The sequence below is a fragment of the Anguilla anguilla genome, chromosome 18 (genome assembly GCF_013347855.1).
Source record: "Anguilla anguilla isolate fAngAng1 chromosome 18, fAngAng1.pri, whole genome shotgun sequence".
In the NCBI taxonomy this organism is placed as follows: domain Eukaryota; kingdom Metazoa; phylum Chordata; class Actinopteri; order Anguilliformes; family Anguillidae; genus Anguilla; species Anguilla anguilla.
In genome coordinates, this window is record NC_049218.1 from 1,916,253 (window position 1) to 1,931,655 (window position 15,403).

General features: G+C 43.5%; 1 protein-coding gene across 1 annotated transcript in view; it reads right to left on the reverse strand.

The window, feature by feature from the left end:
- LOC118217569 (protein bicaudal C homolog 1-like) overlaps positions 1-15,403 on the reverse strand; it is a 61,383-nt gene that overhangs the window by 37,839 nt on the left and 8,141 nt on the right. Inside the window, exon 2 of the mRNA XM_035399441.1 lies at positions 7,194-7,240. Within this exon, the coding sequence (XP_035255332.1) occupies positions 7,194-7,240 (47 nt within the window). The remainder of the gene's footprint in view (positions 1-7,193; positions 7,241-15,403) is intronic.

Consider the following 15,403-nt stretch of genomic DNA (forward strand, 5'->3'; position numbering starts at 1 on the left):
GCCTCAGATTTCAGCACCTAAACTTTGAAAAGCTTTCCTGTTGCCAAACTGGACATGAGAAATAACTGGACTGAATTGCTCCATTTTGGCTCACTACCCATTTTTCCCAGGTCCAGCTACACAAACTTGGTGCTATTCTAAAGTTGCTGCTATTTTTGGCAAGCTTGGCCATGTGAATGGCTTCTAAAAGACAGACCACACACCTCTAGAGGGATATCAGTTTATTTTACGGTAAATCTGTAAATGCTTTTCAAATGGGTGCAGCACTTACCCAAAATGAGTTGACCCGTGAATTTAATGTGCGTCCATTTTTCACTTAATGATTAGATTGTCAAACACACTAAACTTGTTGGCGGCTGTTTTGATTTGTCGGCTGTTTTGATTTGTCATATCATGGAACCCTGAACATCACATCTTACCACAGTTTTTATTTGGAAACCTTCAAGAATATCATACTTGAAATTAAATACTTGAGAAATTAACACAAATACAAAGGCATGGTGACAGCCTGTTGTCTGCCCTACTCAAGGGGACAGGTCTTGACAAAGTTAAAGTTCTGAGCTTTGCTGGGTCCCTTGGTCAAGAAACCAACAGATCATTGAATGCCAGTGGTCTGCTGGAACAGGAATAAGAGCTCTGCTGGAACAGGAATAAGAGCTCTGCTAGAACAGGAATAAGAGCCCTGCTGGAACAGGAATAAGAGCCCTGCTAGAACAGGAATAAGAGCTCTGCTGGAACAGGAATAGGAGCCCTGCTGGAACAGGAATACGAGCCCTGCTGGAACAGGAATAAGAGCCCTGCTGGAACAGGAATAAGAGCTCTGCTGGAACAGGAATAAGAGCTCTGCTGGAACAGGAATAGGAGCCCTGCTGGAACAGGAATACGAGCCTTGACATTGTCCCAGATTAAATCAGTAAGATTTGTCCTTTGATTCACATTCAAATGCAGATGTTTGCACTTTTTTTAGTAAACAAAATTTGGCAAGTTCAGAAATGACCCTGCCAAACTGTTTCTACAGAGAAAGTAACGCTTGCATGAATATATGAGTCAAAGATTAGGACACATTTTAATTGAATATGACCCATTATCTCCATGGTCATCAATGGCCTAAATGCCTGGTCTTATTTACAATAATAACCCTACTGTCTGAGATCGACAGCTCTGCTGTAATCCCTTCACCAAAGAATGTCAAATAAATAACTTATCAATGAACCCAGGAAACCCGATTAAAATGCCTCTTCTCATAGTTAAGGCAACAGACTAGCAATATTACCAGAAGCTCTCGTAGCTAGCTTGTAGCTACAGCAGAAATAAAACCACCCATAAGTATTGTGCAGCCATTACTCAACACTGTTTACGTTTCGAAATGAGATCTTCAGTGTTACACAGAAAGGTGGAATCATGCTTCAAAACGAAGCAGAGTTTTGTGGCTTCACCTCAGATGACATCAGTCGTCATAGTCATAATTCACTTTGAGTCTGTTTATTAAACAATCCAACGGGGAGACAGTGGGGAACCAGTGAAACATTCTGAAAACGATTCTGTTCAAATCTGGGGGAGCAAGAACACTGGAGAACAGCGCACGGTCAAAGATGTGCAGAAACCGTAAGAAAACATTTAAAACAAGGTTGGAGTTGGAGTAAAATACCGCCAGCGTCACACACCCCGATTCGACAGCAGGGGAAAACCCCGGGATTGTGACGGGTGAATCTGCAGAGCATAAAATAATAACCCCGAGACACAGAACGCTTCATCACGGCGCGGACAGGAAGTCACTCAGACGGTGAGCAAGGGAGGGACACGGCGGAACAGGAGTGCGTTTCCACGCTGCCCTCGCAGGATGAAGCGGATTACTCAACCTCTCTCTGAACACACAACACACGCCAATTAGCCGCAAGGCTAGAGCAGGCAGACAATCAGTCCTGTGTGAGTGTGTGTGTGTGTGTATGTGTGCGTAAGTGTATGTGTGTGCCTGTGAGTGTAGATGCATTTGTGCGTTTGAGCGTGTGTGTGTGTGTGCACGCTCGGTTTGTGCATGTGTGTGTGTGTGCGTAAGTGTATGTGTGTGCCTGTGAGTGTAGATGCATGTGTGCGTTTGAGTGTGTGTGTGTGTGTGCACGCTCGGTTTGTGCGTGTGTGTGTGTGTGTGTGTGTGTGTGCACGCTCGTGTTTGTACATGTGTGTGTGTGTACGCTTGTGTTTGTGTGTGTGTGTGTGCGTGTGTGTGAGAGTGTGTGTGCACGCTCGTGTTTGTGCACATGTGTGTGTGAGTGTGTGTGTGCCTGTGTGTGTGAGAGTGTGTGTGTGAGTGTGTGTGCGTGTGTGTGTGTGAGAGTGTGTGTGTGTGTGTGTGAGAGTGTGTGTGTGCGTGTGTATGTGTGAGAGTGTGTGTGTGCGCGTGTGTATGTGTGTGTGTGTGTGTGAGAGTGTGTGTGTGCGTGTATGTGTGTGTGTATGTGTGTATATTTGAGTTACTTTGTCTGTCTGACCTCAGAGCCTCATGGCTGACCCAGTATAAATCACATTTTTAAGCCGAAGCCTTGGCTTAGCTCTGCTCTCTCCAGGCCCAGAATCACTTCTGGGAAAGTAATGAAACCCATAACACCACCACAGCTGGGCTACGGACCACACAACATGCTAACCGCACACAACTGGGACAAATGCGTGCACTGCAAGTGTGCCATCTTATACTGTAATTTTATGTTTGACCTAGTTTCAGTTTCCTGGAGTCAAAAACACAGAGAAATTCGATAGAGATTAGGGACGTTAGTGTCTCAGCATCAAACCTGGGAGGAAAGCAGTGAGGCGCTACTGACTGCTGTCAGCCTCTGGATGTAAAAATAAGACCCAGCTGAAATCCTCGGACCAGGCCTGGCCTGTAACCGTAGACCTCGCCGTTTCCGCGGATCACTGAACGCAAGCCGGTGTGTGCGCCGCAGCGCTCGCGTCATCAGCGATTAACCCAAAGGAGAGCAAATGGAGATTTCTGACTGATCTTTGTTCTGGACAAGGCCAGGGCACTGGGCGGTGTGGCCGGACGCTGCTACTACACCACGCCTGGTCTGGATTACCGGCCTCCTGCTTCTTTTTCCCATAGAAACGCTCTGCAGCCACGGAGGAGGAGGAGGAGGAGACCAGGAGACGACCGAAAGATCTCTGGGAAGGGAGGACCACGACATTCTTCAGCAGACCGCAGCGCATTAACAGCTAGAACCGGGCAGGAAAGGTGAACGGGGGAGGGGTTTGGGGTTTGGGGTGTAAATCATAGAGCTTGGCCATAAAGGGGGAGGGGGGGGGACCGTTAAGCTCGGCGACCTTACAGGAGGGCATGGGAAGACAGGGGGACACAGAAAGAGCGTAGGCCTGGGGTGCCATGCAGTTTTTGGCAATGACCATCCCTGCTGCGAATGCACAAGGACCTTTACAATATGAGCACCATCAGGATCACTGAGATGTATATCATCCTGGAGCTGTATGTATGTCACCATTAAACTGTAGGTATATCATCATAGTTTCCCATAATCGCAGGAGTTTCCTGTGGCTGCTTCACACTGCTAATACCCAGCTCTGTATTCTTAAACGCTGAAACTTCACCCACCCAGTCTCCCTACCATTGAAGATAAAGCATCTGTTTCAGCTTCTGAAAATGCAGTCAGCCCTCACTATCTGGTGAGGCAGAAGAGTCTGTTATAAAGGCTCATTGCGGGCTGAGGATCTCACCTTCTGTTCAGGTGTCCCAAAGGCTGCGCTAGTGCTGTTAGCGGGACCGAGGCCATTTCAGTGCAGTAACACCATTGAGAGGCAAGCTGAATACAGCCATACAACGCGTAGATTCAGAGACGATGCAGTGGCTATCTTGTGCTGGAATGGCTCAGCCTGTGTGTGGTGGTATGGAGCTGGTGGGTGTGTGTGTGTGTCTGTGGGGGGGGGGGGGGGAGTCAGTCCAGGGAATATCCGTCTGTGTGTCTGACAGTCCCGTGAGTAATGGAAGGGCCAGGGGTTCACAGCACAGGGAGTCCACAGCAGCCGTTTGAGTAGACGAGCGGCAGTCTGCAGGCAGAGAAAGTTCTGGCTTTCCGAGTAACGGTGTGAGGGTGAGTACTGAGATCACTGGTACAGACCTGTTATTATAATGGTGACAAAAAGAAACTCTCTGGATTTAACCAATCATAATTGTTTGCTATGGGAAAACATGTGTCCACAGGAGCCAATTACCTTTGAGCTTTTACCCATTATGACATTAATGATGGCCTACTTTTCTACCAATCCAAGACAAAATAGTTTACATGACCACTTAAAAAAATAAAATAAAATATCACATATCAATATTTTTTTGATTAAAATGTGATTGGATTATTTCCTAACAAGTAACAGACTATATAATCTTGAACAGTACTATTGCAATCCATGATTCCACATATTGCAAGTTTTCCTAACTGGAACAACTTTCCAAGCTGTCATTACTTTCAAAAGAGCGTGTATAATGTGTTTCATCTGCCTGTGTTTGGGGGAGGGGGGGTGGTCAGGCATTTTGTGGTCCTGCAGGGACCTTGTGTGTTGACCACACAGTCATTATATTACATTTCAGCATTTAGCACATACCCAGTCAGATCTGCATTTAGTGTATAATCCTTTACAGAGCTGGATATTCACTGTTGCTACTACCCCACTTAGTAGTTTAAAAAAAAAATCTTTTCAAAAGTCAGTGTTCTAGAACTCCATTGCGTTTAATCAATAGTATCCATAGTTACATCATCATTAGAATGTTCAGTTAAGAATACTCTAATGACACATTTGTGATGTGTTACATCTTAAAGGGTTAAGTACTTTGCTCAAGCGTACAACTGCACTGCCCCACCTGGGAATCAAACCCGCAAGCCCTTACAGCAGTCACAAGTGCGGTTCCCAACCCACTTTCCTGAGCTACCACTACCCAGTGAGTCAGCTCCCATACTCTGTCACACGCTGTAAATGCAAAAAGGTTTCTCTGCTTGCGGCTTTCCCACCATTTTCATTATGATCCCTAATGCAAAACGTATCATTTTTCTGAGTAACAGTGCGAGACGTGCTCTGTACTGTGCACACAAGTGGGCATGCGTTCAAAGCACACAAGTGTGAGGAAACCTGCAGCTGTAATAACACAGTTACAATGCAAAAAAAAGTCTCACTCTTTTGTAATAATTAAGCCAGGTTTACGCTTAAAAAAAACAACAGAAGAGTACAAGAAAAGAAGAAAAAAAAAAAAACAGCTACGCAAAACAGCTTTTCAGAGTTCAACCTTTTGGAAAAGGGGTTCGCAAGCTAAAAAAACCGCCATTAATTGTCCCGGCTGATACTCACGCCCCTAAATAGCTGCCCAGTGATACCGTTTCTGTCCTCTAGAGCTTCGTCTTAAATGTGAACCTCATTTCAACATTTGGTGGGAAAATAAGTGTGCTTTGAAGCAGAATAAATGATACCACTACCCCACTGACTTCAAGAGTTTCAAACAACTTTCGGTTTCAGAGTTACTTTTTTTTCTGTGTGTAAATATACAGTGTGATGCAATCTATCAGCAAAAACAGTCAGGTTTTTTTCCTGTGCCACTGCAGGACAGGCCAGACTGCATTGGCAAGATTCAGGACCGGTCTCTGTACTGATCGCCCAATAAGTGGCTTCCGGATTTCGCCCTTAGCTTGTAGAACTGGTATTCTGCATTTTCTTTTTATTAAACATTTTAGATTTTTTAAAATGATTTACAGAACATTTACAACAGAAAATAACTGAAAAGGTGAGTTGCAGTGAAGTGGAAGATGTGCTTAAAAAAGCCACTTATTCAAAGTAAGAATAAACAGTAGCAGTAACAGTAAAAGTAAAAGTTATAAGAGGGGTCTGTACTCTAAAATAAGGACTACACAGCTGCCATCATCATCACCTTGTTGTGAAAAAGAATGACGATGAAGAGCACCTGACCAACTGTTCAAAGTTGCGTAACGTTCTCCATGTGACCTAATCTCCAACCTCTCTAACACTAACATACCAATGAAACAAGATCACCAAACTGATTTTACACAACCGTGTTCCATCGAGACCCTCGGGATCAGCTTCTGAGGAGAAGTCAACCCTGTCTGTGTTTTCCTTTCAAAGTGCTTCTCTGGCTGTCCTTTGAAGGCTGGGTTATGTGAGGACAAGGCACAGACAGTCAGTCCCACCCCCACACTACTGGTGACCTGTCTGTCGCTTTAGATACATCCCCCCCCCCCACCGCCCCCCCCCCCCATACCACCTCCCCCCACCCCACACCACAGCACAACACAACTGGTGACCTGTCTGTCACTTCAGATATCCCCCCCATCCCCCTGAGAGCAACGGAGTTCTGGAACACTGACTTCAAATTTTGGGGGAAAAAAAAAACATTCCAAAAAATCTACACTTTGAAAGGTTAATATTTCTCAGCCAGAAAGTCCCATTTCACCATTTCAAAGCCTGGGATAGTGAAGGAAACAGGGTGAGGTTTGATTTCCAAGGCTTACTCCAGGAAGCAAAGCCTTCCAGGGCTTCAGTCACTGCACTGGGACAACACCAAACTGCATTACATTACATTACATTACAGGCATTTAGCAGACGCTCTCATCCAGAGCTACTTTAGCATGTTTTAAACAGTATCCATTCATACAGCCAGATACACTACTGAAGCAATGCAGGTGAAGTATCTTCGCTCAAGGGTACAACAGCAGTGTCCTACTCGGGAATGGAACCTGTGAACTTGAGGTTACAAGCCCAGTTCCTCACCCATTACAAACCCAAACTGAGCCAGTCGGGCCCATGCACGAGTTCACTGGCCCAGACCAGGAAAAGAGAAAATGACGCCCAGCCAGGGTAACTTCAGCAGTATAAGCAGGTCATTATTCTTTCCGTTTCACTATTGCATCTCTTACCAATTCCACACCGATCATTTGTACAGCCCTATATAAATACACCCCTGACAGTTTTGGAGCGTATTTTCGCAAAGCTTCTCCAAACCTCTGTTTCCCATCAAACTCTGGCAGGTGGAGCGGGGATGAATTTAACAGCCGATGTTCTCACAGCTTCCGTATGTTCTCTTACATGCAGAAAAAAAAAACTTCCATGAAGGTAGTTTTTTTTATTTATTTTTTTTTTTTTTGCGATGGGGATGCTGGACTGTCCCGTAGGGGAGAACATGAGGCGCTTACCTTCTGAAAGAAATCTTCTCCTCCGTTGATCTGCCCCTCCGTGCCAGCTGTGGAGAAAAAGAACCGCTCAGTAAACCCAACGTGCTGGAAACAGACATCACACATTTTATGGAAAACCCCGTCCTGTGCCGTCTTATCCTGGATGTGAACATAATAGGGCCTTCAGATTACCCAGCAATCTGTGGACATGCAATTTACAAATTGTTCTTGGCATGTCATTTTTCCTGAGCTTAAAGGTAGAAATTGGCGTGTTAATAATAATTCTGAAATAAAACACCTCATGTATTTATCTGGAATGAAAATTCAGTGCCGCCTGTCACTGTCTTCTCCCCACCTCCTACAGTAGCATCTTATTCTATATCTATAATATTACTGCACCCATATGACTGGGCTCTCTTACAATAATGCATTTTAATTTTTATTACTGTATGCTCTAACTACTGTACAATTATATGACTATAGTCTGTAACAATACTGCATGTTGTATATAACTGTGCTCTGTAACAGTGCTGTGCTATAAAGATGGCTAATTAGAACACTCTTGTATATAACTGTGCTCTGTAATGGTACAGTACTTGTGTGTGGCTGTGCTCTCTAACAGCACTGTATTTTGTCAACTTCATAGAAAAATCTTGTTTCTCCAAGACAACGTTTCAGTAAACGGTTCATGACTCAACAAAATGGTAAAAAAAAAAAATAGAGAAACAACGAATTGTTTTATAATGCCAATATAACTATCTAACAAAGGCACTGTAACAACACCAGCAGTACTGTATGTGGCTGTGCTGTGTCTAACAGTACTGTGCTGTATGAATCATTTTGGCAACTTCAGTTTGCTTATCAGTCATCTGCCCAATTATGAAAGAACTCAGAAATTTACATCTGATACACAGAAAGGTCACTTTGAACGTCAATAAACACTGCATACTTCACAGCGAGCATTTTGTATGATTATTATTTTTCTATACCAAAATGTGTGCCGTTTATCGTGTGTACAAAGGAACGATCAAACATTCGCTGCGTGACTCACAGACTCGAGCTCTTTACAGCCCTATGCGGGAGCCCATATAAACACATCTGTGCGTCCAGGCGAATGCCTCTGCAGCAGTGACTGTGCTGAAAACATACGCTTGTAATTACGCCACCCCCAGCCCCCCAGGCCCCCAGCCCCCCAGCCCCCCCCCACCCCGGCAAAATGTCTGCAGCTGGCTCACAGGAAAGTCTGTTTCAGCCAAATAGCAACAAGGCTTAAGTTCATCAGTTTTAATTGAAATATGATGTATTCCCGTATAGTTTTTTTTAATGGAAATGGAAAAATAAATCAGCATTTTATAAAGATACTGGTTAAAAAAATGAATGAGACTTGAAATTTTCACTTATCCATAAACAACCGAGGACAAAGCGTAGCACGATATGGTTATGGTGTTCCGTGGCATTAGTACTATTAGAATTCAGTCAGCTTTCATTAAAAATAACAGGATTACCTGTAGATATCACAGTTCCAAACAAAGTGGATTCCTGTACTGAATCCAACCCGCATATAACGTCTCATAAGGCATTGCACTGCTTCCTGTCTGTGTCTGTTCTTTAAGACTGCGATGATCTACATTCAGCAGCTTAAATCACTTCAGGAACACTGTCCAATCACCTGGCTGAATAATCAGGTGATTTAGGGGCTTATGTCGTTATGGTGAGGATGACTTTCACACAAAACGCGCATAGTCTGCATGACTACAGGGAAGTTTGATACATCTTTAAAAACACACGGCAAAAGCCAAAAAATAAGAATCTCGAAAATACTAAACTAAATTCAATTATGAATGGCGATTCTCCAAACAAAACTCTGTTTGGTCCAGGACTAAGCTTAATCTGTGCCCATGAAACAGGCCCCAAAATTTTTATCTCTATTTCTCTCAAGTAAAAAATATTTTATTGTTTTAAGCTGTTAAAAATGAGCTTTTTTGGAGTGCAAAACTAGAAACATAACAAATTGAACATTTTACAATCTTTGTACGACTGCTTTTGGCCGTGGCTGAGCTTCAGTGAATTTTTATGCCGTACTTCCTGTTAGCTCACGATCCAATCCCAATGCGCTGAAAACAGCTGTCTGCACAACAACACTATCACATCAGCCATGATGGAACCCCCCCCCCCCAGGTACCTTCGCGCTTTGGCAAATTAGGGAAGGCATCCTGCAAACAGTCAGACGCTGAATGTGGACTCCGTAAAGTTGACTTGGGGAGGCAAATCAGTCACCGAAATATTAGCGCTGAACACTTTCTACAGAAATAAATTCTAAGTAACAGTGTAAGTCACGCTGCATAAGATCATCTGCTGAATTCACAAGTACAAACGCAAAATAATAAGTACCAGAAATTAAGTATACATACACCTTTTAACACAGTTTATAAAAATGCGGAAAATGTACAATCCAGTGATTAATCTAATTAATTACAGATTAATAAACAGTCTCATCCAGATGGTAAAAGCTCTCTGTTTACTCTGAATACAGAGTCACGCTATTGAATTTATGAGGTGCTTCATTCAGGAGTGCCACACTCACCGGCACACCGAGATCAAAAACTGGAGACAGGAATTCAACCGCTGAAACGTTATACTGCATGTGGAGAGCTCTTGCACCTACAGTCTCTGAACTTTCCCACGACTGTTTTCCAAAGTCTGCTTAATGTTGCCATGGCAGCAAAAGCTTACACCACGGGAACCTTCCATTGCGGACGAGTCATCGATTCACTCACTCATCGGCTGTCTGCGATGCTAATGAGAGTTTATCCGTGAGCCGCTTCGAGAAAAACACATTTTCTCAAACACAGAGAAGTCTGTACATTACGCAGCTCTGAAATCAGTACAAGTAAAACGAGGGAACAGAGGCATCCCGACAGACACCTGGGGCCAGAGTGAACTCGCTTTGTGGTCAGCCTGGAACTGAATGTCCGTGAAGTACCGCGTGTTTGGGAAATAGCGCAGTGGGTCTTACAGAGCAACAGAGGAGTGGTACGCCATAGGAGGGATGAACGGGGTCGTCTTCCCGACACCGCGTGACCTTTGACCCCACGGATACAGGTTTTTATCATCAGTATTTTTTAAAATTATAATTATTAACCTGTATTTATGCAGGGTAGGTTGACTGAGCAGGCATGCTCTTTTACAGCAATGTCCTGTTAACACCTCCAAATGACCCTAACCTGAAGGTCTATGGGTTTGGACTGTGGGAGGAAACCAGAGAAACCCCACACGGACATGGGGAGAACATTCAAACGGTGCTTGAGATGCGGAGTCGGCCATTTGCAGAGAGGTGATTATGTGCCTGGCATTCTCAGGAGTATACGGGGGAATCCCAGGCAGACTGTAGCCTGCTAAACTTCACAGGGTCTCTGAAACTACTGCTAACAGGAACGCCACAGGGTTCCATCAGTACCATTTACCAATCTAGTGAAACAAAAAAAACTCAGGCTGGTTTCGCCTCGTCCATTACACGAAAGGAAAAAACACGTCTGTACCATGAAGTCAGGACAACATGAGTCACTTATCACCAATTATGATCATTTACAAGTGTTGAGCGTTGCAACAGCAAGCTAATAAAATTAAATGCAGCTTGGTATATTTCTAGCTTGAAACAAACACATGCATGATGCACACACACAAGGAAAGTGTGTGTATGTATGTGAGAGACAGAGAGAGAGAGGGGGAAAGAGAGCAAGAGATGTCTGGCACAATAATTCAGACTTGTGAACAAGAACTGGCACAAGAATTACAAATAAATTGCAAAAATATATTTCGGAAAAAAGATTTAGTGTTGCATGCTAAACATATCTCCAATCTCTGTTCTTCTTCTCCTTTCTCTCTCATCCAATAAAGTAAGGAATGCCCAAATTAACAATTTTCATTACACAAAGAACCTAATGTCCCTTTATAAGTAGTAATGGGGAACAGACTGATTTGGTTGCATCTCGATGTTCCAGGTTTCCTATCATCCGAGAAAATCACAACCGCACTGAACGATTTCAAATGATGCAGAACAAAAAAGACCCTGAACAAAGAAAAGCCTAATGCATTTTTAAATGTTTTGCACATTTATGTTAAACAGCAATATTCAGAGGATTTAAATGTCTTAGTTATGTCCTTAAACATGGCAGTTTGCAAAACCATCTGAAAGCAATACTAAAAAAATATAAATATACTTGAATAAAGACAGAGCTTCCTTCAGGGCAATCTGGTATTCCAGAATTTCTGTGTTCCAGTTGCCACTGCATTAAGGCCAGTGCTGCCAATCCAATCTGCCTGCCAGCCAGTGCCTTAGGTCTGCACTGATGGGTCTGCACCATTTAACATTTTTATCTTTAATTTTATCTTAATATTTGGTGCGCACGACTCTCCATAGTTTATTTTACTTTTTAAAATTCTTCCTTGTATGTTGCTTCTCTGTCAATCACATTTGCATTTGTGTGAAAAGCTCTTTGATCTACATTTACCTGTACGAAAGGTGCTAATTATGAAAAAAAGGTGTGGATTTGACCGAACACTGGACTCTGAAATGTGTGTGTGTGCCGGAGCCTATTGCTGGGCCTCTATCCCCTGCCTGGCTCACTGGAACTACAGTACCTTGCTGGGATACTCCGTTTCCCAGGAACCATGAGAATCAGAACCTCACAGCTGCCCATTCCATGGGAAAGGACAGTGTTCTGTGGCCTGGAGTCAGGCTAATGGTCCAACTTAAACACCGGGGTTAGGTACAAAAATCAGGTGCCTGACAAAATTATCTACAGAGCACAGAAAGCACTTTCAAACAGAAAGAAACCAAACTCTCTACCCTGGCCCCTTCAATTTATCCCCATCCAGACCCTCTTATTTGTTCTTTATGTAAAATATTAAATTATGATTTTGGATTGCACAGTATTTTTCAAATTACAAGCCTCCCTTTCCAAAAGACAGGAATAGTCACGACAAAGTATCATTTTACATACGACACCTCTGTACCATAGCCAGCCTCGGCCAAACACGAAACAGAGCTTACTTCCTTTAAATGATAGACGGCCTTGCTAAAAGCAGGGAGCAGAGGTACAAACCTGGCCTAGGCCTCAAAGGCAGAGCAAGTCGAAGACGTACTCATTTTCAGCGCTGAGCTCCCCCGAAAAAACACCAGTGCCCCCGTCAGACAAATGGACCGGCTCACAGGAGCAACAAACAGTGAATACACACCCGACAAATCATTAATCTGACCTCAGAGAGACTGAAAGGGAGAAGAAATAAATAACTGGTTTACATTTTCCTACATTTACAGTAGGGAAACGGGTCCAAAAAAAAAAAAAAAAAAACTTTAGCTAAGTGGACTTGCGGATTCCGATTTCAAGTTCTGTTTTCTTTAGAAATGAAACACAGGCTTCTCTCCAGACCTCTGTCGTAAGATTATACAAGATTCCCGCAACCCTCGCTCTGCTCAAAGTGAACGGTCAAACAAAGTTATATATTTAGCATTCTTATCATATCTAGATGACTTACAGACCACCAGATAAAGTTTGATAAATACTTCTACTCATATTAACATATTTACGGAATAATGTTAATTATTTCTATGTTGAACAGCTTCTCATGTTGTTAAAAGGAGCCAGGCGACAGTTGCCATCTTAAGTTCCCGGTTAAAAGCTACACCTGAGAACCGTCAACTCAATGACCCGCAAAGTCGCCCGGTGTGATTGGTTGGTTTTTTTGTTTAGCATAGTTTTGCAATTGTCCTATCATGGGGGTAGCAGGAACACACTGACTTACTTGGGAAAGCCATTTTCAACTTGTGTGAACAAGTCACTTTTACTTTTCAACACACAGATTTTCAGCTTGGAGGTTCTGACTTTGATAAAGACTCAAAAAAGTGCCTGGAAGACAGAGCAACATCGATACAGACCTGCCTTTGGTTTGGTCAGTTTATTTAATTCAAACGCACATCTGTAGGGTGAAGGAAAGAGCCAAGCCAATTAACAAGAAGTGCAACCTGCTACATTTAGCCACATATGTTTCTAATTCACTGGTGCTAATGCAATTTGCAAAATGAATACTTGATAATTAAAATCCCATTTAACGCCGAAAAACCACCTGACATCATATAAAGCTAATTAGCATGTCCTTACCACAGCCAATATCAATACAAATACGCATTTTTATGAACGTGGTGACAGAAAGGTATAGTACCACTGTTGCCATAGTACAGTACAGTATAGCACCAAAAAGATGTCCTGCTTGGACTTTCTGCCTTCAAAATGGGGGATACGACCAGGCCACAGGACCAGAGCTGCTGTTCCTCTAATGGTCTGTTTTCTCCTCTGTCACCATTGTGAGCCAGTTTTGTTTTTTTGTTTTTTCCACAGAATCGCTCGAACAGCTGGTGAGGATTAAGCACTGGAGGCCTTCCAGAAAGATCCTCTCGAGACTGGCCCGACAGGATTCATGTGCGGGAGGCCTTCACAGCTACCCACTGTGTACTTCTGCACACGCACAAAAGGAAAACAGAGCTTTCCAGTAATTACCCATCATCCTCACACAAATCAAGCACAAAGGACTAGACTTCCTGTCCTGCCCTGTCCCTCTTTGGGCATTTCGGAAAATCATGACTACAAGGCCGATCAACAGCTGTCCTAACTCCATGACAACCACAACAAGGATTGCTCACTTTCCATGAAAACATATTAAATAATATATTTTTTTTTAAGTTTATAATTGTTTGGGTACGGCAGCATAAATTAAAACCAAATACAGAGCCTTTCTTTACTGTTTGTACAGCGGCAGTCTCCATAAACTCAAATCTAATCTTTATCCAATGAGTGAACTCCTGGTTGCAATCGCTTTTCAGGGGTCATGACCCCTGCATCAGCTGATTGGCTGCCTGATCAAGCTGATGCTCTGCTCTCAATGGGCCGACGCGAGAGGCGACTGTGCCTCACCATGTGGGGCTGCTGACTACAGTCGGCACTGGCATCACAGTCAGAGCTGGATACCAGGCCGTGGTGCCCCGTCCATACACCAGAACAGTGCCCTGAGAGGATGAGCCAATCACAGCAGCCCTCCCCCTCTGCAGGCCAACCGTATCTGCTCCTGCGTGAGGAGACCAGCCAACCAGCAGCCCTCCCCCTCAGCAGGCTAACCGTATCTGCTCCTGCGTGAAGAGACCAGCCAACCAGCAGCCCTCTTCCTCAGCAGGCCAACCGTATCTGCTCCTATGTGAGGAGACCAGCCAACCAGCAGCCCTCTTCCTCAGCAGGCCAACCGTACCTGCTCCTGCATGAAGAGACCAGCCAACCAGCAGCCCTCTTCCTCAGCAGGCCAACCATATCTGCTCCTGTGTGAAGTGAACAGCAAGTGCTGTGCCGCCTGGAACTCCAACTGTACACCTCTACACCTCCACTTCCCACCTCTACAGACCCGGCTTCAAACCATCTGCAGGACTGGAATAATATATTCTGTGAATTCCCAGCTCCACACAAATAATAGGAAAACATTGCTCAGTCAAGTCAAACTTGAGCATGTCCTGACCATTCCTCCCAGTTATATAAAGTATTCCTTCGTGCTCATTTTTTTATTTACCCACTATGTTGAATCCAAATTATTATTTTTTTTCTGCCCTGAAGGATGAATCTAAAACTTGTGGGAGATTGGCTGAGCGTGTGTCTACATTAAGTGATGCTCACACGGTACACATCGTTGCGTTCGCCGTAGGGGGGCAAACAGCAGTTGGAAATGTTTGATTTTCACTTCACATGAATGACTTTGCATTGATTTTGCATGCATGGGCAGTTTTCAATTAAGGGAAGTTGGCGCGTGATCATATGGCATTTACATTCAAGTTATAACATTAAAGGCAATTTGCATATATGTTGCCACATATATAGCGATCCACTAAACACTATAACCTCAAATCACAGAACCATAAGGCACAAAGAGGAGATCACTGTGAATTCCCTTTATATTTGTGCATCTTCAACACAGGTTATGAATGTCATTACAATCTTCCACGGTGGGCTTGGATACAGTAATTATTACTCTTGAACATGTAAAAAAACATTGATGTGTATCAAAATATTGAAGCCATTTCCACATTGTGCACATGGACATTATGGGTAAAGGAAGGTGTAATTATTAGATCTGCTTATATTCATTTTGTTTGTCTGTTGTATTCTTTGTTTGTCTGTTGTATTCAATATAGA